This window comes from Loxodonta africana, chromosome 4, assembly GCF_030014295.1.
Source record: "Loxodonta africana isolate mLoxAfr1 chromosome 4, mLoxAfr1.hap2, whole genome shotgun sequence".
Classification (NCBI taxonomy): domain Eukaryota; kingdom Metazoa; phylum Chordata; class Mammalia; order Proboscidea; family Elephantidae; genus Loxodonta; species Loxodonta africana.
The window spans coordinates 155,464,421-155,488,093 of NC_087345.1; the positions used below are offsets into that span (position 1 = coordinate 155,464,421).

The 23,673-nt window shown below is 41.5% G+C and overlaps 1 protein-coding gene across 2 annotated transcripts in view; it reads right to left on the reverse strand.

Moving 5' to 3' along the window:
• Positions 1 to 23,673, reverse strand: part of FAM171A1 (family with sequence similarity 171 member A1) — a 154,218-nt gene that overhangs the window by 26,760 nt on the left and 103,785 nt on the right. The window contains exons 4-5 of one of the 2 annotated variants that reach the window (XM_064284884.1): positions 9,765 to 9,923; positions 5,121 to 5,297 (exon numbers count right to left, since the gene is read on the reverse strand). In XM_064284884.1, coding sequence (XP_064140954.1) covers positions 5,121 to 5,297; positions 9,765 to 9,923 — 336 coding nt within the window. The remainder of the gene's footprint in view (positions 1 to 5,120; positions 5,298 to 9,764; positions 9,924 to 23,673) is intronic. The other variant, XM_064284885.1, reaches the window with a different exon arrangement.

The following is a 23,673-nucleotide window of genomic DNA, read 5'->3' on the forward strand; positions in this document are numbered from 1 at the left end:
GTTGGAAGTCCACTGCCTATTTTTTTTTTTTTTTACTGCCCATAGATGGATGGATTTACATCTGGCTTCTCAATTCTATTCCATTGTCCTATGTGTCTGTCATTGAACCAGAACCAGGCTGTTTGATTACCGTGGCTGTATAATATGTTTTGAGATTGGCGAATGTTAGGCCTCCAACTTTGTTCTTTAAATATTGCTTTGGTTATTTGGGGCCTCTTTCCTTTCCATATAAAGTTGGCAATATGTTTTTCCATTTCGGTAAAGAATGTTATTGGAATTTGGATCAGGACTGCATTGTATCTATAGATCACTTCGGTAATATCAACATTTTCACAGTGTTAAGTCTTCCAGTCCATGAGAATGGAATGTTTCTACTTAGGAAGGGCTCTTTTAGTTTCTTGCAGTAGTGTTTTACAGTTTTCAAACATTTACTTCAAGTAAAAGAGATTATCCATGATAATGTGGGTGGGCCTCATCCAATCAGTTGGAAGGCCTTAGGCCAAAGCTGAAGTTTCCTTTTTCTGCTTTAAGACCGCAGCGCCAACTCCTGCTGAGTTCCTTGCCCTAGATTTCATATTTAAGACTACAATGCCAACTCCTGCCAAGTTCCAGCCTGTCTCTTGTCCTATAGATTTCTTACTCAAGACTGCAACAGCAATACCTGCCTGAGTTTCTAGCCTGCAGGCCTGTCCTACAGATTTCAGACTTGCCAGCCCCCACCATCAGGTGAGCCAATTCCTTAAAATAAGTTTTATCAGGTACCCTGGTTTGTAGATGTAGAGTACAGAATATCCTTGTATTCTAATATTAGAGTGATGAAAGCATAAAGGCAGGACTAAGGCAGACACTCTTGCTTTACACTTCCAACATCAGTTAGATTCTGGTCTGAATCAATTTGATGTAGGTTTCCCAAGTCTGTAAAATAGAGCTTCATTCTCCAGGAAAAGGGGGCCTCCCTTCTGGCTGAAAGGAAGTTTGTCAGCTTGCCCACCTTTATTATACTCATTTCTGATACCTACAACAACCTCAACCTGTGGTTCACTCTTCATTTCATGGGGAATAAACATTTATTATTTGTCTGCAATAAAAGGATTAGCAGTGGAGTGTAACAACAAAGACTATGAAGATGATAAAAGCAAGAGAGAAAGCAACCATTAAGAAAGGAGGATAGAAGCAATTTTACCAATTGTGTTTCTTAAAAACAATCATTTTTATTGAAGGCACATGTAGCAATTAGCTAAGTCATACTGTTGTAGCATACTAAACAAATATCCAATTTTATGTTCTAAGATAACGTTAATTTTTTAGGTTACTCTCCAATGAACATGTAGGTTGAAAATGGAGTTGCCCAATACAAATATAATGTGAGTCACTAGTGTAACTTTAAATTTTCTAATAGGTTCATTTAAAAAACCAGATGAAATGAATTTTAATAACATTTTATTTAATCTAACATCCAAAGGATTATCATCTCAACATGTAATCAATAAAAAAAAAAAGAGATATCTTACATTCTTTTTTTTTTCTTACCAAGTCTTTGAAATCTGGTATGAATTTAATATTCAATAGCACATTACAATTTGGACCAGCCACATTTCAAGCGCTCATTCAACAGCCCATGTGGCTAGTGGCTACTGTCCTGGACAGAACAGCTCTAGATGAATATAGTTAACTATGACTTCATATTGAACGTAGCTCTTCCTAGTTTCCTAGAATCATCAGTCTATAGGGGAAAAGGAACGACTCAAGTGTCCATTTCTGATACAAGGAAACTTCCAAGTTCTTCAAAAGCCAACTTTCCCCCCAGTACCGTATTCTAAAAGGAATGTAACACATGGATCTTTATATAGAGAGCACAAAACTCCATAATGAAAAATAACGTGCACTGTGGTTTTACAGAAAATACAAACGCAACCTTCAAATTGCTGTCGTTGCTCTTGACTCATGCTAAACATGAACACCAGCTCATACTTCGGTGAAGCGCTACAATAAATCAACACAGAGCTTACTGAAGGCTCCTGATTTTAGTGAGTCTGGCTGGAAATATTAGGGAAGGTTGTATCGGAAGAAAGATCTAGTGATCTACTTCTGATAAAACCAGCCATCGAAAACCTTGTGGAGCACAGTTCTACTCATGGGGTCACCATGAGTTGGAAATGACTCAATGGCAAATGGTTAGTGTTTGTCACATCTATTGTAAGCATTCTCTTATTTTGATTCTCATGATAACTCTGAGAGGTTGGTAGAGTTGGAATTGGTATTGTTATAGATGAGGAAGCTGAGGCTCAGGGAAATTAAGTGATGTGCCCAGGATCACACAGGAACTGTACAGCCAGGCATCCAGTCTAGTGCTAGGACAGTTTCACACATGTTCGTGCAAAAGCTATACCTCTCACACCGATCAAAGTGAAACAAAGTGTTAAACACAACCAAGCACATTCTCAGTGATCCTGGGTGGTCATTTCAAATAGTTGCTCCTTGGGCTTCCCCTTGGGAAGCATTTAGATCAGAAGTCACAAACCTTCTCTGTAAAAGGCCAGAGAGCATATATTTTCCGTTTGTGGGGACATATGGTCTCTGTCATGACTCCTCAACTCTGCTGCTGTAGTGTAAAAGCAGCCATAAACAATACAGAAACAAATGTGTGTGGCTGGGTTTCCATAAAACTTTATTTTAGGGCATTTAAATTGGAATTTCATATAATTTTCATGTGTCACAAAATATCACTCATCTTTTGATTCTTTCGTTAACCATTTAAAAACCTAAAAACCATTCTTAGCTTGCTGGCCATAGGTTGCCAGCCCTGATTTAGATGAAAAACTCTTAAAGGGATTGACAAATGGATATTTCTGGCTATTAAACAATTTGGAATTGGCAGTTTAATATACCTCAAAAGTGGATAAAGTGTTGTCATATTTGAACTAATCATAAATAGCAGCTAATCAGTTAATTGTGTTATGTACTTAAGATGACTTCCTATTTTTGTTTTCCTAATCTGCTGATGCTACATTTGGAACTTTGTATTTAGCTAAAGTATTTTAATTTCCACTTAGACAATGATATTATTGATTAAATACAAGAATAGTTAAAAAAAAAAAAAAAAAAAACCTTAAGAAATACGTAGGCTTCTATTATCGTTATGAGTCGGAATCGACTCAACGGCAACGGGTTTGGTTTTTTGGTATTTATTATGTTTAGTAAGTTAAAGAACATATGGTTCTATCCAACCTTAAAGACAAATTTTCAGAAAACATAGTTTAATTGATTTGATTATTTGCAAATGACTATCCAAACATTGGCTTTTTCTGCACACATACTATCTGTTAAAGTCAGGAATTTGGCAGCTCAATTTTTCACAGTAGATGCTAAGTTAAAAGGACCATTTAAATGGAACTAGATCAACCACACAATGAAGGTTCTCAGAGGAAAAGGGCTCAATGGAATTACCACATTTTTATACAAGTAACATGCATTCTAATTTGTTTGCCAACCACACTCTCCACCCCCAGGTATTTTCGTAAGTGCGCTATGTCAATTTTTTTACATGTTGCTATAAAAAAATTAGCATAGCCTGATTACAAAAATACCTGGTGGGGGGAGGGCTCGGTTAGCAAACAAATATGGAACGTGCATTATTTGAGTAAAAATATATTTCCTGAGAGGAAATAGAGAATCAGATAATCTTTATGCATGGCCAAATAGTTTTAAGTTCTGATTGGGTTATTTGAAGACTGGTATTCTGAAGTTCAACTTTCACGGGTCTGGAGACCAGGGGAGTTTAGGAACCAATGCACTATAAAATCTCAGGCACAGACATGCACTCCCATCTTGTTACAAGTGTAAACTAGTAAACCTTTCTGGAAAGCAATCTGGAAATATGTTTTAAAAGCTTTAAATTTTTGCATATTTTTTTTGATGCAGTAATTTCACTTCCAAAATCTCATCCTAAGGAAATGATCATGGATGCACATCAAGACTTAGCTACAAAATATTTATCACAGCAGTGGTGAGAATAATAACATTTTTTTCTAATTGCAGAGGATTGATTATCCAGGTTATGATATGGTTATAGAATACTATACACTCATCTCATTAAAATTGATACTTCAGAGTAATAATCAATGATATGGATAGATGTTCATGATACTGCCTAAAATCCCATTCCAGTCAAATGTGTATGCTGTCACGGGCAGCCTCGAAGGTGGCCTCCAATGATCCCCACCCTTCTGCTATTCACACCCTGTACAGTCCACTTCCACCATAGCAGCATACAGCACAAGTGATGGCCCACCACTTCAACTGGGTTATAAAAGACTGGCTTCCACTTCCAGCATTTGTGCTTTTTTTCTAAGATCACTCCCCTCTGGGGATGCGAGCTGCCATCTTGTGAGCAGCCTACAGAGAAGCCCATGTGGTAAGCAACAGAAGTCTCTGGTCAACAGCCAGTGAGGAGCTGAGGACTGCCAACAACCAGTTTGCAAGTACAGTCAGTTGAACTTTGAGATGACAGGTTGACTGCAACCTTGTGAGAGACGGGAGCCAGTGCCATCCACTAAGCTGTTTCTGGGTTCCTGACCCTCAGAAACTGTGAGATGGTAAATGGTTATTGTTTTAAGCTGCTAAGTTTTAGGGTAATTTGTTATGTAGCAATAGATAACTAATACATCTGTGCATAGAGAAATGACTGGAAGGCTACAATTCAAAATACTATCAGTGGTTATCTTTAGGTGGTGGGTTATTTTTATTCTCTTTTTTTTATAGGATATTAGGAAATGTTTTTCCTTTTACAGAAAAAGAAAACCATATGACCAATAGGGATCGCATGGCCTTCTAAAGAGTGAAAGGATGAAGATGACGAGAGCTAACTTTAGTCCCCAATACTCTTGGCATGTTCTTTTCAAGTAAAATAGCGTTAAATGTGCAAAATAACAAACCCTAAACAGAGCGCCTGAATGCCTGAACAGCACAGTGGAGGAAGCTTCATCCACCAGAAACCACTCAATGCACTGTGAACAGCAGCATTTAGTAATGTCACGGAGAGACTTCCACAGGCTCCTTAAAGGAAAATCAATCAGTAAGCAAGCCATCTGTTAGCAGATCGGCACAAAACTCTAGCTTACCCAGTTTCTGGTCAAACCGCCACGCTGCAACGTAGGCATTGTGCCTCAGGCTGTTCTGTGTGGCCAGCGGCACCGTGACATAGATGGGCCCATCCACCAGCACCGGCGTCCCATCACTGCTGAGCAAGTGGACACTGACGGCTGTGACTGGGGTCAGGTCATACCTTGTGCTGTTTCCTGGAAGTAAGAGGCATCCTCTATCATATGCGTACAAAGAACCTACAGGGACTGGGGAAATGTTTGCAAAAAATAATAGCTACCATTTACTGAGTACCTCCTATATGCCCTTTGCGTATATAATCCTCACCACAACCTTAAAAGGTAGGTGTCATGGACTGAATTGTGTCCCCCCAAAATATATGTCAACTTGGCTAGGCCACGTTTCCCAGTATTGCATGGTTGTCTTCCACTTTGTGACCTGATGTAATTATCCTCCATTTTGTGATGTATTGTAAATCCCAACCTCTATATGTTAACGAAGCAGAATCAGTGTGGGGCGTATCTTGAGTCACAGCTTTGCTTGAATCATACCTTTTATCTTACAAGAGGTAAAAGCAGAGAGAAGCAAGCAGAGAGAGGTATCTCACTACCACCAAGAATGAAGAGCTAGGAACAGGGCGCATCCTTTGGACCTGAAGTCCCAGCATTGAGAACGGGGGGAAGAGTGATGCCAAGACATATGCAGATGCCTGAGGAATGCCGGGCCCACAGATGCTGAAAGGAGACAAGGACCTTCCCCCAGAGCTGACGGACAGAGAAAGCCTTCTCCTAGAGCCAGCACCCTGAATTCGGACTTCTAGCCTCCTAAACTGTGAGAGAATAAATTCTGTTTGTTAAAGCCATCCGCTTGTGGTATTTCTGTTATAGCAGCTCTACGTGACTAAGACAGTAGGTCAAGTCCCCATCTTCTACATAAAGAAATAAGGCCCAGAGCAGGATAAGTAAAGGTAGCTGGCCTAAGGATACACAGTAGCTAGTGGTAGAACTGGGATTCCAGCTCAGGTTTGCTTTGCTTTCAAAAGGGGACTCAAAAGGAAGGGACTTGTCTATAATGGGAGGGGAAGGCGGCTGTGGAAATCCCTGAAAATAACTTCTACATAAAGTGAGTCCATGTACATGTTAATTACTTGGCAGGTCACCATAATGCGATCAGATGTTTTAAATTCAAGACTGCTTTTTTGTTGTTGTTTTTTAATTGGAAACTTCTTCAATTTCTTCAAGGACTGCTTCAAAATACCAACTTATTTCTGAAAAAAAAAATGCTATTGAAAAACTGGACTTGAAATATTTATGAGTTATTTTAGTTGCCACTATTATTTTGATCTGTTAAAAAGGAATTTAATATACCAATTATTCTACATTAGAAGCCTTTTATCCAAGCCAATGCTTTAATGACTGTCTACAGATAAATTAGGGAATGCTTATGAGAATTTTTTTTTATGAGAATGATATTTATACACTTAAGCAATCCATTTTAGATTTCGTTCTCCAGTGAAATACAAAATCACACAAATGTAATCTGTCACAAATTTAAATCTTTCCTTGAATACAATGCAGCAAACAGTGATAAGAAGTTTTTAAGCTACATCAGAACACAATCTATAGGATTTCGTATTCAGCTCCTTACCTAGCTAATGTAAATGTAAATCTCCAATTAGGACCGAATTTAAACATTTAAAGCAAACCTAGTAAATTCTAGAATTTTAACAATAAGTTACAGCTAAACCCTTCATAGAGTAACAGACATACAGCTAATGACAGCACCTGACCTTTTACATTTATAACCATCTCTGTTTTTCAATGAAGAGAAAGGCACAGGAATGGAGATTCCATCAAAAGGTCCAAGTTAGAATCAAAAGTTCAAGTTCAGAAATCTTTTGATCTGGCCATTTCATTTTAGGGTAGACGGAACCTATGTCAGAAAGCTGTTTAGCTTCGTATTCTAATATCAACTTCTCTAGACTTCAGGAGAATTTCATGCATTTGTCATTTTATTGACTCCTCTTTATCTTCCTGAAGTTACTTGTTGTTAGGTGCCGTCGAGTTGGTTCCGACTCATGGCACCCTATGTAAACAGAACGAAACACTGCCTGGTCCTGTGCCATCCCGACAATCATTGCTGTGTTTGAGTCCATTGTTGCAGACACTGTGTGAACCCATCTCGTTGAGAGTCTTCCTATTTTTCGCTGAGCCTTTAAAATAATTTCTTTAAAATCACTTGGGAATGTCAGACTAGTTCTGTGCTTTCTCAGCAACCAGAGTGGAGAGTGAGATGTTATGAAGGCGTAGGGTCTTCGGCCTGAGTGTGTGGTGGGGGCGCCTGTTATGACAGCAGGCAACTACAGGGCAGGAAGTAGCTGAAATCTCCACATTCCTATATGTCTCTATCTACAACTCTGAGATCTACCCTCTAAACCAGACACAACTCCCCTTGTGAAACTCCAAGAAAACCACCCTCTGGAGAACTTTCCAATTGCCTTTGTCGTCTCCGTTCACCTTTGTTAAACTCCAGTTATGACCAGTCATCTTGCAAAGACGTGTTTTGTCCAGGCTCTCACTCTACGCTGAAATCTCTTTGATGTCTTTTATAAAACAGGATGAAAATAATTGTATAAAAGAGAAGCTGTAGACAAAGTGAAACTGGAGAGCAGTACTTAGCTGATGAGCGACTAGAGGCAGTACATTAAACAGGAGCACCTGAGCCTAAGCCCTCGTGTGTCAGGCTGAGCCCATGCCATGTTGAAGGCCTTTTCTGCAGGACTCAAACGGCTGATGGTTTCTAGGTCAACTTACCAGTTACTGGAGAGGAAAAGAAGTTTAATGTAACCTTCAAAAGACCATCTCTCTTCCCTCTGAAATAACAGAGTGATTCTAAAATATAAAGAACCCTTCTAAAATCAATAGTCCTATGTCTCTGTGTTCTTTTCCCCCCAGTCTTCTCCAATTTCATAATTTATTCAACAGCTATTGGAAGTGGGGCACAGAAAAATTAATGAGCTCCAAGGAATGAGGCAGGCCCTTCAAATACAGGGTTTTACGACTGTGTACCATTTTGCTGGGAAGACTAGATAGAGGTTTTATGATGGTGTCAGGCTGTACTTTATCATGCTCCCAGAAACAATTCTTTTCTCCCAGGCCTGCATTTTCAAAGTAAAATTCAACATTTTTTTTTCAATAATGCTTACTTAAGATGACTCCTATGCATCTGTATGGTGGCAAATGACTTACACATGGCATCCTCAGCATACAAAAATTAAAGGAAGAAGAAACAGTCCTGAAAACAGATGCCACAGAGGGAAGAAAAGTAAATAACAAATCAACAGGGCACCTTCCTCCCTAACCAGAAATTTATTAACATGCTACGAAGTGGATCAGATGTTACAGGTTAGAAAACTTTTTCAGAATAATCAGCTTATGTAAAACACTGGAAAATTAAGTGAAATTAAATAAAAGCGAACCTGGGAAATGTAATAACTTATTCACCCAGCAGGATTTTTAACCAAAAATGGCCCCTGGTTTTCAATTTTATATCTAGTCTAAAGTATGGGAAAAAGAAGGGAGGAGACATGAAAACATCTCCGGACTCCAGAATCCTGGGTACCTCCACATTTACCAGAAGGATTGGGGATGCTTTAAGTTCCAAGAAGGAGCCCTGGTGGTGCAGTGGTTAATCACTGGCTGCCAACCGAAAGGTCTGCTGTCTGCACCCACCAGCTACTTCAAGGGAGAAAGATATGATAGTCTGCTTCCATGAAGATTACAGCCCTGAAAACCCTATGGGGCAGCTCTACACTGTCCTATAGGGTCGTTATGAGTCAGAATCGACTCCACGGTTACGGGTTTAAGTTCCAAAGGCCCTATGAACTACACTGTTGGATGTGATTGGAGGTTTGTAGTCTTGTTCTGATAAGGCATTATTACAGATATTTTGGCTGATGGCTTTTAATGACTGAGCTGACTTATAGATGTGTCAGAAGGGGATGCAAAATCAGCACACAAAGCCTGACCACTCTTCTGAGTTAAGGCAGAGAAAACAAGCAAGGAGAAAGGAGAGATGTGAGAGAAGAGGGAGGGCCAAGAGCAGAAGCTCACCCACTAAATACTCCCAGCGGTGGTCTGCTCATCTCCCAGCTCCCCTCCCAGCCGTGACTGGGGTAGGTGGGGCTGTGCACCTCTGCCCCCACAGGCTGCGGCTCCCATAACCACACGGTCCAGGGAGAGTGGGATGTGGCAGAGGATAGAGGGCAGGAAATCCATAACTTTGATCTTATGCTATTTTTTAAAATACAGTTTCAATTATAAGAATTTCTCTGAATTCAATCTATTTAGTCCAACAAAGGAGAGCTCAGAGAAGATGCTCTTCAAAATCACATGTAAACCTCTCCTAAGGCACTGGGTAACAGCAGAGAGGTTCAAGGTGACAAATTCACTAAAGTTCAACCACTGCAGTGCTGCAGATGGAACTCCCTAAGTGCTCTGGTGTAAGGTACCGCAGTTGCGTGAACTTGAACCTCTAGAAAGAGTTCCCCTTCTGTAATGCTGGTCCAGTTCTCCCATTTAGTACTAACATTGCAGCCGCAAAGAAAGCCCCATATAAAGATTAAAACACAGAAGCCCCAGTTCAGAAGAAGAGTCTCGCATTACCTGTTCCATTTCCATCTAATCCTCGCAAATAAGGGAAACTGTCCACTTCGGAAGGGGAGCTGGCAGCTGTGAGAAACGCAGTCAGATCACTATAGCTGGTGTTCTCGGGCAACCTCAGAGCTCTTCGCTGGAAATGAACGCGAGGCTGTGGCCGGGCACCTGCAGAAATTAACTCTGAGTTACCTTCTGAGGGAGCAGTTTCTGAATTTAGAAAATGGAAACCAGGAAGTGCTTCTCGAAGGTTTCCAAGCATCCAAGCACCCTTCCCCCACCTCCACCCCTTCCCACACCTCCTCCCCATCCCCTCATTCATGCTGCGATGCAAAGATGTGACAACATGCTATTATGTGGATAGAAATAATAGCCCATTGTCACATTTGTTTTGACACAGGATGTTGTTTCATTTTTTAACAAAAAGCTTTCCATGTGCTATTTGTGAACAGTCTTTTCACTGCACAGTATTTGCCCATGGAGAAGGGTAACATTTTGGAAAAGTAAATTCATGTAGATGAAACAAGTAGATGACAATCTATTTACACAAACAACTTCTGCAAGAGATACCCTTTGATGCTGTTACAAATGCATCCTTAATCTTCCCAGTAATGTCTGGTTTCAGTCCACGGATCAAATTGAAACAGAATAAGGGAATTAGATGCTCAGCCTTGAAAAGATTTGCAAACAGAACCCAGCAGTAACTAACCCCACTCTTTCTGTGGAAGCTGCCCTGTGGCCTCCTACCTATTCTGGCAGGTGTATCCTACTCATGACAGATTATGTTGCAGATTTATGATGAGACTTGGAATTGGGCATCTTTCACCAAACTCAATTCCCTTGTGCAGAAGGGCAGGTTCAGCCAATAGGCCCCAGACAATTACCTTGTCACACCATCTGCAGTTTAACTTTGTTCCAGATGTTGTTTGGAGTGTAAAACCTGAACCTGTTTTTATCTGATGCCGTGGCGACAGTCATGAGATGTAAATGGTGCTAAGTGATAGGCACAAACCCAGTAAGGCATCATTAAGGCAAAGATAAATAGAAATGAGAGTTACATAATTTCTCCAGATTAAAATACGGTGGTTCCTCAAAAGTGATGGTCTGACCTGGCATTCTGGCCATTGTGCAACCTGTCCCGGTCTTGTGGTTGGCTCTGCTTCCCCTGTGCTTGGCTGGGGGCTCCTTATTCCCAACCCACAGCTGTCCTAGTATAGCTACCCTGCCCAGAGTTAGTGCTCTTTATACTACTCCAGGGTCCTCTTAACTGTGGATCAGAGAATTTATAAGGAGGACCTGGTGGTGCAGTGGTTGCTCGGCTGCTAACCAAAAGGTCGGTGGCTCAAACCTAGTAGCAGCTCTGCGGGAGAAAGATGTGGCAATCTGCTTCCATAAAGATTACAGCCTTGGAAACCCTATGGGGCAGCTCTACTCTGTCCTATAGGGTCGCTATGAAATGGAATCGACTCAATGGCAATGGATGAGCACTAGACTACTAATCGAAAAGTTGTTAGTTCAAACCCACCCAGAGGCATCTCAGAATAAAGCCCTGGCGATCTGTTTCCAAAAGACCACAGCCTTGGAAACCCTTGAAGTGCGGCTCTACTCTACATACATGGCGTCACCATGAGTCAGAAGTGACTTGACTACAACTGGTAAGCTCATCTAGAAGTGTTCTAGAATAAGTGATATTTAGAACCAACTTGTCCAATTCTCTCTTCCCACAGGTGAGGTCACAGAAGCCCAAAAGACTTACTACCAACACAGAACTTATGTCTGGGGCAGGCTACGTTGGGTACATACCACCTAAGTGTAGAGAATCATGGAGAGCCCTCTACCTCCTAAGAGTCACAGATTAGACTTCTCAAATGAATCGTTCATGAAATACTGGACCAGATTTAGAGCCTTCGGAATCAGGTGCCCAAAGTGATGACAGTCCTATCTAACTCTAATCACCTCCACTGAAACTACCTGGGCACGTATGTCAGGCTTGTTTTATACCACCAGTGCCCTATTCTTTAACCCTAAAACAAATCCACGTCACTACGCTAGCCCCCAACTGTATACATCTTTTAACTTCTCTTAGTTGTCTTCTTTTCCTTTGATTTTACAGAATGTCTGATATCTTACTTCTGTCATCTCCTCAGTCTGCACAGAGTTCAAACTCCTTAGGCTCACCTTGAATGCTCTATGCACTGCTAGGAGCAGTTTGGTTCCCTCACTTCTCTTCTTCACTTGGCTCTGCATGCTGCTTGCTGACTTCGTTCTCCTTTTCCATATTGCCTTCTGAGTTTGAAAGTCAAAGTCAACCTTTTCTTCACCTCCTCACCCCCAACTACATAACAGTAGTCATTGCTTCTATTCATTTTTTTTCTTTTTTTTTTAGTGATGGTGAACTTTCTGAGATTGTGTTCTCCACTGTTTTTCAGTGTAAACAAAGCACCTGATATAACTCAGTTAATATACCCCAGAGCAGGGCCTGGGTTTCACACAGCAGAGAACGCAGAAGCCAAGAGCTCTGCTCATAGGAAGAAAAGAATGGTGTGTCTAAGATGCCACAGGGCAAAGAGGTAGCTTGTCTTCATGAGGGTCAAGGCAGAAAGGAGAACGCAGGCTAGAACAATTCTTTGTATCCAGGACAGGTTGGAATACCTGAGTCCTTACAGGTGAGATGGGAAGGTTGCTATCTTTGTCAAAGCTATTTTTACGTACCACAATTTGATCACTGGTCAGACCTCTGGGGTCTGCCTGCTGTGGCTAGGGGATCAGGCAGATAGGGGGCTATGGCTGAGACAGGTTTACTACGAAGGGATGTGACTGGTATAGCTGATTCGATGCACACTGAGGCTGGCACTACATAGCTACCTGTCTGCTAACCAAGCAAACATGCTTCCCACCATGGAGGACAGGCAAAGCCAATGCTTGGTGAAATGATCACAGAAACATCTGAAATATGAAATAGGCAAATATATAGATATCAAACTTTTTAGTGGTTAGCAGATGTGGAAAGGAGGAGGGAAAGGACAGCCATTGATTAGGGGCACGGGGTTTCTGCTAATGATGGCAGAATAATCTGGAAAAAGATAGTGGTGATGGTGGTACGATGTGAGGAACATAATCAACGTCACTGAATTATGTATGTAAAAATTGTTGAAGCAGTGAAAGTTTTACATACATATTTCTACCAAAATTTAAAAAATTAAAAAAAAATCTCAAGAATTTAAGGGTATAAGCTATTCTAAGCTTTTTTTTTTTTTAAGCTACAGTGTGAATAAAATCTATGCATGAGGCTGTGGAGGGGTGGGGCTGAGCGGTGTGGTTATGTTCTTAAGCCTATCTTCATGTATTAAGACTACTAAATTTCACACATTTCAGAAGGGGATTTGATTGAGTGGTGATGGAAAGATCAAGACTGGACAAGCCTATCTGTCATCTCAGGGTCTCTGGAGGCCTCTCTCTCACATTCCCCATAGCAGCTGTTTCAACCTCTGTTCTTCTCAAACTTAGGGCTCCATCCCCACCCCAAAAATGCTCAGCCCCTATTTTACTGCAATTACTAGGGCCACCACTTTCTCTCTTTGCACTTCAAAACTTCCTTCTTCCCTCTTCTCTTTGGCACTTCAGTCTCAGGAGAAAAAATTGTCCTTACTTTCTTCCAAGGTCAATCCAAGACTCTATCCTAACTTTTGCTTGTTTGTTTATATTTTAAGACTTGGCTCAACCAACTCTTCTTGACTTTATCAACAACCTCTTTCTCTACAGGCTTTTCCTTCCCAACCAACAAATACATGCATTTCTTCTCCATCTAGAAAAATAACAATGCAACATGACTTTAACTCTGTTATCCCCGTAAGCGAATGCCTTTTATTCTCCTACCCACACCCTTGTGATCCGGCCTCTACCCACAACACACACTGTCCTTTGAAATGCCAACTGGTGACTGTATAATCTGCAAACCCCACGACCATTTCTCAGTCTTCATCCTCACTGACCTCTTCACAATGCTCGACTGTTCACCACCCCCGCTCATGAACCCCTTCCTTCTTGGCATTCATGGTACTGCACTCTCATTCTCTCCAGAGACTGTACGTTTTTTTCCTTTTGCAGGTGTTTATTTTCCTTCTCCAACCTCCAAATGAAACATTCCTAAAGGGCTGCCATCAATTGCCTCTGCTGTGTCTGTACTCTCTTTGTTGATCCGCAACACTGCCACAACCTCATCTGTTATGTTCCTCTTCAGCCATGAATATTCTTCTAAGCTCCATGCCTGCATTTTCCTCTGCCTTCTACACACCCCTACCTGGATGCCCACCTGACACTCCAAAATTATCTACTGTCTCTCCCACTTATCAATATCTCATGATTCCTATAGATGGCATCCCATTCTCCCCAACATCCAGGTTTGATTCCAGGTCATCATCTTTAGATTCTACCTTTCTATTATCTTGCACATTTACTCAAATGCTGAGATGGGCCAATCTTATTAACATTTCTAGCACTGTCTTTCCTTCTTTTTCTGCCTCTAGCCTAGTCAGGATCTATATTACTCCTTGCATGAACTATTGCAATATCTTCTAAACTCCTAACTGGTCTCTCTGCTTCAGCCTTACCTCTTTCCATGTCATCCACCTCACCACTGCCAGACTGAATGTTCTACAACTCTGCTTTGATCATGTCCTTTCCCTGCCCAGAAGCCTTCAATGGACCACCACCACTGTTATGGATTGAACTGTCTCCACCAAAAAGATACACTGAAGTCCTAACCCCTGTACTGGTGAATATGACCTGGTTTAGGGAAAGAGGGACTTTCCTTGCAAATCTTACCAGTTAAATTAGATGAGGCCACACTGGAATACGGTAGGTCCTGATCCTTTCTGAGTGGCCTCTTATACAATAGTGAGGATCCACACAGAGTGAGGAACTGTCTACAAGCCACAGAAGGACAAGAAATGCCTGGGGTTACAGAAACTGAAGCAGACAAAAAAAAAAAAAAAAAAAAAGATCTTCCCCCAGGGCAGACAGAGAGAGAGCATAGTCCTGCCAACCCTGAATTCAGACTCCTAGCTTCCAGAACTGTGAGGAAATACATTTCTGTTCTTTAAAACCATCAATATTGTGATATTTTGTTATGGCAACTCTAGGAAACTAAGACAACTATTTAGCAAATTAGCAATGGTGATGACAACAAAAACAAAAATATCAACTACTATACTATAACAGGAGCCCTGGTGGCACAGTGGTTAAGAGCTACGGCAAGCTATGGCTGCTAACCAAAAGGTCAGCAGTTTGAATCTGCCAGCCGCTCCTTGGAAACCCTATGGGGCAATTCTACTGCATCCAATAGGGTTGCTATGAGTCAAAATCAACTTGATGGCAAAGGGTTTTTATTTTTTTAAATACTATTACAAAAATACCCACTACTATACTATTATCTACTGTTACACTTCTCCTCTAAATGTGAGGCAAAGACCAGTGCTTTAGAATTTACAAAGTTCTTATATAGATATTATTTCACTTAATATTTACAGCAACCATGTGAGGAAGGGACTCTCTCCCCTCTTTGTAAATTAAGAAACTGAGGCCCACAGAATTAAGTGACTTGCTCCAAGTCACTCTGCTTGGAAGAGGCAGAAATGAATTTTTTTCATTCTAACCTCTGTATCCCTTTCTATTACACTATGCTCGCCTCACAATAGATGCACGACTTATTGCCAACCAGCCCCTCAACCCCACAGGACTACACAGCTCTCTGTTTCTACATATAAGCTCATACTGTTGTCTATGTCCAAAACGGCTTTCCATCATTTTTACTTTTATATCCTACACATCATTCAAATGCATCGCAAATGCCACTTTTTATATAGCCTTTCTGGGTCCCACCCCAAGTTCTAAGCTTTATTTGTATCTCTTACAACACTGTTACCGTGCCTTGTATTATGTTTATTTGCATACCTATACATCTCCCTAATCGGACACACCAACAGAAAAGGACATGGGAAACTGATGTCCTTAGCTCTAGGTTTAAATCTTTCTTCTATTATCATCTTAGTTGAGTGACTTTGGCTTCAGGTTCTTTATCTTTAAAATGGAATCATGCTTGTCTCATAATATGGTTGTTGTGATTTAGACAAGAAGACATATGTCTGGTGCCTAAGAATGCCTCATGTTACTCAGTGTAGATAAGCATTAATTTCCCATCTCTCCCCTTTTAGACTGAAGCTCCTTAAAAACAGGCATTTTGCTAAACACGTAGCACCTTGTCCTGTACATAGCTGGTGCTCAACAATACTTACTGAATTGATTGTAAAGGTTAGTTATACTCTGCATCTCATTATTTTCCAATAACAGTCTGTCTTAATCTCAGCTAGATCAGGGTTTCTCAATCTTGGTACTATTAACATTTTGAGCCAGGTAATTCTTTGCTGTAGGGGCCTGTTCTGTGCATTGCAGCGTGTTTAGCAGCATCTGTGGCCTCTAATCACTAGATGTCAATAGTACTGTCTAAGCTGTGACAACCAAAAATGTCTACAGACATTGCGAAATGTCCTCTGGGGGACAAAACTGCCTCTAATTGAGAATCACTACACTAGATATTTTACTACAATAATCCAAATAACATGCCTAGATAGTCTTCTCTGTAATAGTTATAGATTCTGAAAAGATGAAAAGAACAAAGCCTTTACCCCCCAGGAACTCAGAATAGAGAAGGCAGTCATGGAAATGGCTTAACTATAATGGAGTTTTAAATGCTGTAATAAGAGAAATATGATAAAAAGTACAGAAGGAACTTCAAAAAGGAGGACCAACTGCCCAGGAGAAAAGAAGTTCCATACATAGTATTTGAGAACTTTGTCTTCAAGGTTGTATAGAAGCAGATGAGAAGAGAACATGTCTGAAAGCAAAGAAATACAAAGAGGTATATCATGTGTGGGAAAGGCTGAAGAAATCCATCTGAGTCAAGCATTGGATCAAGTAGAAGAAGATGAGGCTTGTGAAGGGCATGGTATGCCTAGCTCAAGAGTGTGGACTTGAGTTGGTCCGCAGAGGAAAGCCAATGGGAGTTGTTGGTATGGGAGTGAAATGATCACGTTTTTACCCAACTCTGATGCAAAGGTGGGGAATGGCCATAAGTGGAGAGTGTCTGGAGTGATGAGCCAGAAGGTTGTTATGAAACAGTTCAAGTAAGAAATGATAAAGTTCCAAATAGAGTCAGTTGTACTGAGATAAAAACAGAAGAGGTGACTGGAACTGGAAGACATTTTTGGAATAAGGGGTAGGCAGGAAAGTAAGAAATCATGAAGAAGACTGAGAAGCAATGAACAAAGAGATGGGCAGAGAGAGTAGACAAAGGAGGAAAGAGATTCAAGAAGTAAGGAATGGGCTGTAGAGTGAAGAAGTCAGAAGGATCAGGACTGAAAATAGGCTGCTGGATTTGGCAACTATGTCTGGTGAAGTAGCAAGAGAAATTTCTAAAGATCGCATGAGGTAAAGTGAAAAGGGAGTTAAAGGAATACAAACTTCTTCTCCAAAGTCTAGTAGGGAAAGGAAATGAGAAGACTGTAACTTGAAGAAGAAACAGGGTTTAGGAAGGGTTTCTTTTTGAGCGGCAAAGCCTTAAGTAATTTTGAGAGCTGAGTAAGAACTAGAAAAGAAAGGCTAGAGATTGGAACAGATGGAGGGAAGTTTAAGAGGAGGCAATAAGGAAAGGGATCCAACGTGAATGTGAAAGGACTGGTCACAGAGTGGAGTCACGACAGGAACTTTCCTCTTAGACAAAGGGGGCGGAAAGGAGGAAACAGAAGGCATCCTTCCCTGATAGCGTCTGTTTTCTCCATGAAACAAGAGGCAAGATCATTGCTAAGAGGGGACATAAAGGTGGATGGGGGTGTGGAGTGTGGTGGGAGAGCTATCCCAGCAGCTTCCCTGGAGGGGAACAGAAAGAGACTCTCTAGAGAGCCAAGGAAGCACTGCCAAGCAGCGAAGAGGGCTAAGCAGAGAAAGGAGACCATTGATTTAGGTCATGCCTGTTGGCCGGATGACAGTGCTGCCCCAACTAGTTGGAGCATCTTTATTTTACCTTCCTGTTTGGCGTCATCATGCTCTGAGTCGATGGAATGCCCCGTTTCCCCTGAGACAGCAGAAAGGTTTTCTAGATGCTCTGGAAGCCAGAGCTGCAGGCTGGCTGCCACAGTCTAGTCTCCAAAATTCAAACAATTCCGGCATCACTATTCATATCTTATTATCAATAATCTTAGGACTTTAATTTTGGAAATTACTACCAAATCTCTCCCCACAACGCTTTGATGTGAATGTATTCTTCAGCAAAGTACAAAACACTCTCAAAGAAAATGGTTCTTATAAATAATTTCACAAGCATTCTCTCTTTCCATTTTCTAAGCATCTCATTGAAAAGTCTGAAAACAATTTGCAGGTATTTTGGGACAATGAGCACATTTTCTAAGACAGCTTATGTTGAGAAAAGTCCCTACAGTTTACCACGTATGAAACTGGTCCCTGTTGCATTCACCACGCTGTTATTATAAGACTCTTCCAGGCTTCCTTATAAAACAATAACAACACTACCACTTCCCTCACTTTTAAAATGAATGGATCATTGGCTGCTAAGGTCGATTCTACTGGAAGCATACATTTATTATGTACCTCGTATGTATGAAGGCACTGTGCATGATCTCACCTTCTCTGATGAGAGAATAGTTTTATTGGTGTGTATGATCAGAATTTAAATAGATATCATATATTCCACCTACAGAGAAAAAATCAAGCTAGCAGTCTTATTTTTAAAGGAAAACACTCATTAGCCATTCTTGCCTGGAGCAACAGAGGAAGGAATGGGGGAAGGATGATAGCGAACATGTGCCTAATTGCCTCCATGAACAACTGCCTCCTTTACCCTGAGACCAGAAGAACTGGATGGTGCTCAGCTACCATTACTGAACATTTTGATTGAACATTCTATAAAGGAATTCTGATCAAAAGGGTGAAAAATACAGAAGAAAATTTTAAATTCTCATAGACTCCAGACTTTCTGGAGCCATGGAAGCTGGATGAACCCCGTAACTACTGCCCTGAGGTATCTTTAAACCTTCAACCAAAAACATCCCCTGAAATCTTCTTAAAACCAAACAGTAAAAAACCAAACCCACTGCCATTGAGTCAATTCCGACTCATAGCAAACCTATAGCACGGGGCAGAACTGCCCCATAGAGCTTCCAAGGAGCACCTGGCGGATTTGAATTGCCGACCTCTTGGTTAACAGTCTAGCACTTAATCACTACGCCACCAGGGCTTCCATACCAAACAATAAATCCACCAAAACCAAACCCGCTGCCGTCGAGTCGACTTCGACTCATAGCGACCCTATAGGACAGAGTAGAACTGCCCCATAGAGTTTCCAAGGAGCACCTGGCAGATTTGAACTGCCGACCTCTTGGTTAGCAGGCATAGCACTTAACCACTACACCATGAGGGTTTCCAACCAAACAATAGTTTCCCTTAATTAGTAAAAAAGGTCTGTTTTGAGCATTAAGCTCTTTCAAGAACCATCTATGTGGGATCAAATTGACAGCAGCAACTTGAAAGATTAGATAGGAACCTTGGGGGGCAGCGAGTTTATGCTAACGGGGGAGGAACAACTCAGAAAAGGCGGGTGAGCATGGTCGCATAACTCAAAGGATGCAGTCAATGTCACTGAATTGTACAGGTAGAAACTGTGGAATTCGTGTTTGTTTTGCTGAGTATATTCTCAACAACAACACCAAAAAAAAGAAAGAGTTTTTCTCTATTTTATTTGGCCATAAACATTTTCAACTGAAGCATTACGCACCTGTCTAAGAACAATGGCTTCCACTCTTCCTCCCCCAGCCAGTGGCCTTCATTCTTTCAAAGCTTTTACTTTAGTGTCACATAAAGCCAAGCAATGAGGCATAATCTAAAAATATGCACATAACATGCACGCAGTTTCATAAGCAAACTGTCATCATACTACTACTACTTTTCTCAGGACTGTTTGAGACATTATGTCATCAAAACAACACACTAACATTCAAATGGCCTTTCAGTACTTATATTTCTGAGCAGGCAAGAGTTTATATTTTCCTCCTCTGAATCCATGAAAAAAAAAAAAACTAACTAAACTTGACTTGTTTGAGAATAAAAAATTAACATATCACTTATAAATTCAGTATTGTATTGATTTTATAGAACAGAAAAGCCTAAGAGTGGCAAAAGTCAAGCATTACCTACAGGTGGCTTTCCTTCCAACTCATTAAGAAAACTTAAATAAAAGTACACTGTATCATTATTCTCATTCTTCGAGCCCACTGAGACAAGGAACAGTATAACTAAACAGGATCAAACTTCGGAAGTATGATAAATTAGCAAATTAACAGCAAAGTTTCTGTCACTTTGAAAAGCTAGGATGGAAATGAGATTATAAAAAGGAAGAAACGATTCCCAGCTAGTTTCTGGCTGTGGCATATTAGGCTGAATAAATTAACTGGAACAGAAACCACCAGAATGACTTACCTCCTTGGGCTTATAATGTGATCATGCTGCTTGCACATTAGAGAGAGCAAGCTATCCAACTACTGTGCATGCATGCATGTGTATGTGTGCACGCATACATGTGCACATGTGTGTGCGGTGTGTATGTATATATGCGTGTGTGTCTCAACTGCACTTTTCTTAGCAGTCACAACAAAGAAAACAATTGAACTTGGAGTGAGCAGTCTATGCAGGAAGTACAAAAAGCAGCAGGATTTTGACTGTTTCTATTTTTCTATTTGTTTACTCAAGTCAATGAATTGCTTACTGAGTACCTATTACGAAGCGGGCATGGGACCGGGCCCTGGGATATTTAGATGAAGATGACATGACACAGTCACTGCCCTTCAAGTTTTTATATTTTAGTTGGGCAGGAAAGGTGTACCACCAAATACAGTAGGAAGGGAGGGGTCATAAAAATATTTAGCATCTCTAGCTGGAGGGTTTTTTAATTATTATTTTTTATTATTGTACTGTAGATAAAGGTTTACAAAACAAGCTGGCTTCTCATTAAACAATTAGTACACATACTGTTTTGTGACACTGGTTACCAACCCCATGACATACCAACACTCTCCCCTTCTCAACCTTGGGTTTCCTATTACCAGCTTTCCTGTCCTCTCCTGCCTTCTGGTCCTTGCCTCTGGGAGGATGGTGTGCCCAGTTAGTTTCACTGGCCTGTCTAATCTTTGGCTGAAGGATGAACCTCAGGAGTGACTTCGTTACTGAGCTAAAAGGGTGTCTGGGGGCCATACTCTTGGGGTTTCTCCAGTCTCTGTCGGGCCAGTAAGTCTGGTCCTTTACTGTGAGTTAGAATTTGTTCTACATTTTTCTCTAGCTCTGTCGGGGACCCTCTATTGTGATCCCTGTCAGGGCAGTCAGCGGTGGTAGCCGGGCATCGTCTAGTTGTGCTGGACTCAGTCTGGAGGAGGAGTAGTAGCTGTGATTTATTAGTTCTTTGGACTAAACTCTCTTGTGTCTTTGGTTTTCTTCATTCTCCCTTGCCCCTGACAGCGTAAGACCAGTAGACTACCTTAGATGGCTGCTCACAAGCTTTTAAGACCCCAGATGCTACTCTTCAAAACAGAATGTAGGACATTTTCTTTATGAACTATGTTATGCCAATTGAGCTAGATGTTCCCCAAGACCATGGTCCAGAGGGTTGTTTTAACGCACCACTTTGGGTTACTTATAAGGACATGTGGGACAGTAAGAGAACAGGGGTTTATGGGAATGAAAGGATGGGAACCAGAGGGCACTGAGGGCACAAGAGCTGGAACTGCTGGTGCTTGGATGGGGCAGCTCTAGGGATGACAATAGCAGGAGTTTGTAGGTTTCACTCTAATGCTGTGCCATTAACACGTCTCCACCTAAGTCCCATGTCTGGTTCATCCCGACCAATTATTAACTGGCTTCCTCTGCTTACTCACAGCTTTTTTTCCCTTCTGACTGTGGCTCATAGGTGGACTGGCATGGTCTCAGGTCCAACCTGTACCTTATGGCCATTTAGCTGTGATTCTCACCTCTTCTGGTTCTTAATTCAATTCCAGCAAAAGGAAGAGAAAGAAGAGCTGATGGGTCCAGTGCATCTCTCTCAGTCAATTCACAGCCCTGGCTATACTATCTACTGGTTACCCTTAGTCAGGTGTCCACTCCAGGCTCAACAGCCATAGCCTAGAGGGATGGGGTCACATGACACAGAGCATAATCCACAGGCAGCATGACTCACATCTCAATGAAGAGACAGAAAGACCTCCTGGAGGATGTGGCATTTAAGCTGTCCTCGATAACAGGAGGGTCTGAAGACAGGGTGGAGTATCCCAGGTGAAAACAGAAAAAGAAATTGAGTTAAGCTAGAACACAGCACATGGAGGAGAAGTACACTTAGAAGGGAGGCTGAGGCCAGATCATGGGGGCCTCTGAGTGCTATGCAAGGAGACTGGATTTTATTCTGCAGGCAAAGTGAAGCCATTGAAAGGAGCGAAAGAACTGCAGTTCTGCTTCAAGACGATTAAAATGCCAGTTGAGTGAAAGGTGCATTGGAAAGGGGATACTACAAGTCAGAAGTTAGAAGTGCAGTTTATTTTTCTGAAGATCAGCTCCAATCCTAACTCAATGGATGGAGACCAGGATACCAGCTATGGGTGACTGCAGTGGTTCAGGTAGATTTACAAGCATATGGCAGTGGCAATGGACTGCAGGCACAGGGATAATGACTGTGGAATAACTCAGGTTACCAGGGGCAGGCTCACTGTAACTATATTTGACTCATGGAGATGTTAAAGACAGGAGATAAGGGTCATACACAACTGCTTCGTGTGGGGAGGAGGTGACTGCTCACAAAGTACATGTGACATGGATGCTGGGATCACGTCCTTCATGAATGCCCTCAGAACCCTGAGAGGAGACAGCTTGGTATCAGGGCTGGTGGGGCAACAGTGAGGAGTAGAGCAGGTAGTAATGGGGATGTCTGGCAGGCATGATGAACTACAGGGTGACCATAGCTACAGGCCCTGGGGACTGTAACGTCAGCCCTTGTCACAAACACCTCTCTTAGAACCATACCACTCCCAGGAAGAAAAGCCTGGAAGGGGATCATTCTCTGCTCCTTTAGCATCTAAACAAAGGGAAACGTGGGTACAACAAATGTCAAAGGTGACTGGGAAGGAGAAAAGAGGTCACCAATGGATATTGTGAGGCTTAAAAGGTATACATGGAAGGGGTGCAAGCAACCTGGTCTGTGGGAAATCCTGTGTGTATAAATGCTGGGACCTCTAACCCTTCTTTATTAATGCAGCAGCCAGACAGAGGCTCAGGGCTAGGGGACTGTCCAACCCTGAGTGTAAGGAGTTTATTTTATTCTAAGTACAGTGGGAAACCACTGCAGAATTTAAACAAAGTACCTTGATCACTTTTAACTTTGTGAAAACTGGATTATAGAACACCAAGAGCAGAAAGAGGACAACCAGTTAAAAACCTACTGTGGTGCTTCAGGAAGGAAACGGTGGTGTCTCAGATTCATAAAGCAGCAACTCTGATAGGGGAGGAGACTCTGCAAAAGGCCTGGATGTGAGCAGAATAGAATGAAGGATCATTTCTAGACTTTTGGCTTGAACAATTATGTCTATATTAATACCATTTACTGAGATGGAGGGTAAAAAAAAAAAATCAAGAGTTCTACGTGTATACGATAAGTTTGAGATGTCCACCAGGCATCCAAGAAAAGACGTCGAATAAGCAGCTGGCTCTGAGCCTTCACCTCAAGGGAAGACTCTGGGCTGGAGATATAAAACTGGGAGTAATCAGCATATACATAGCATTTAAAGCCATAGCTGAGATTATCTAGGGAGAAAGT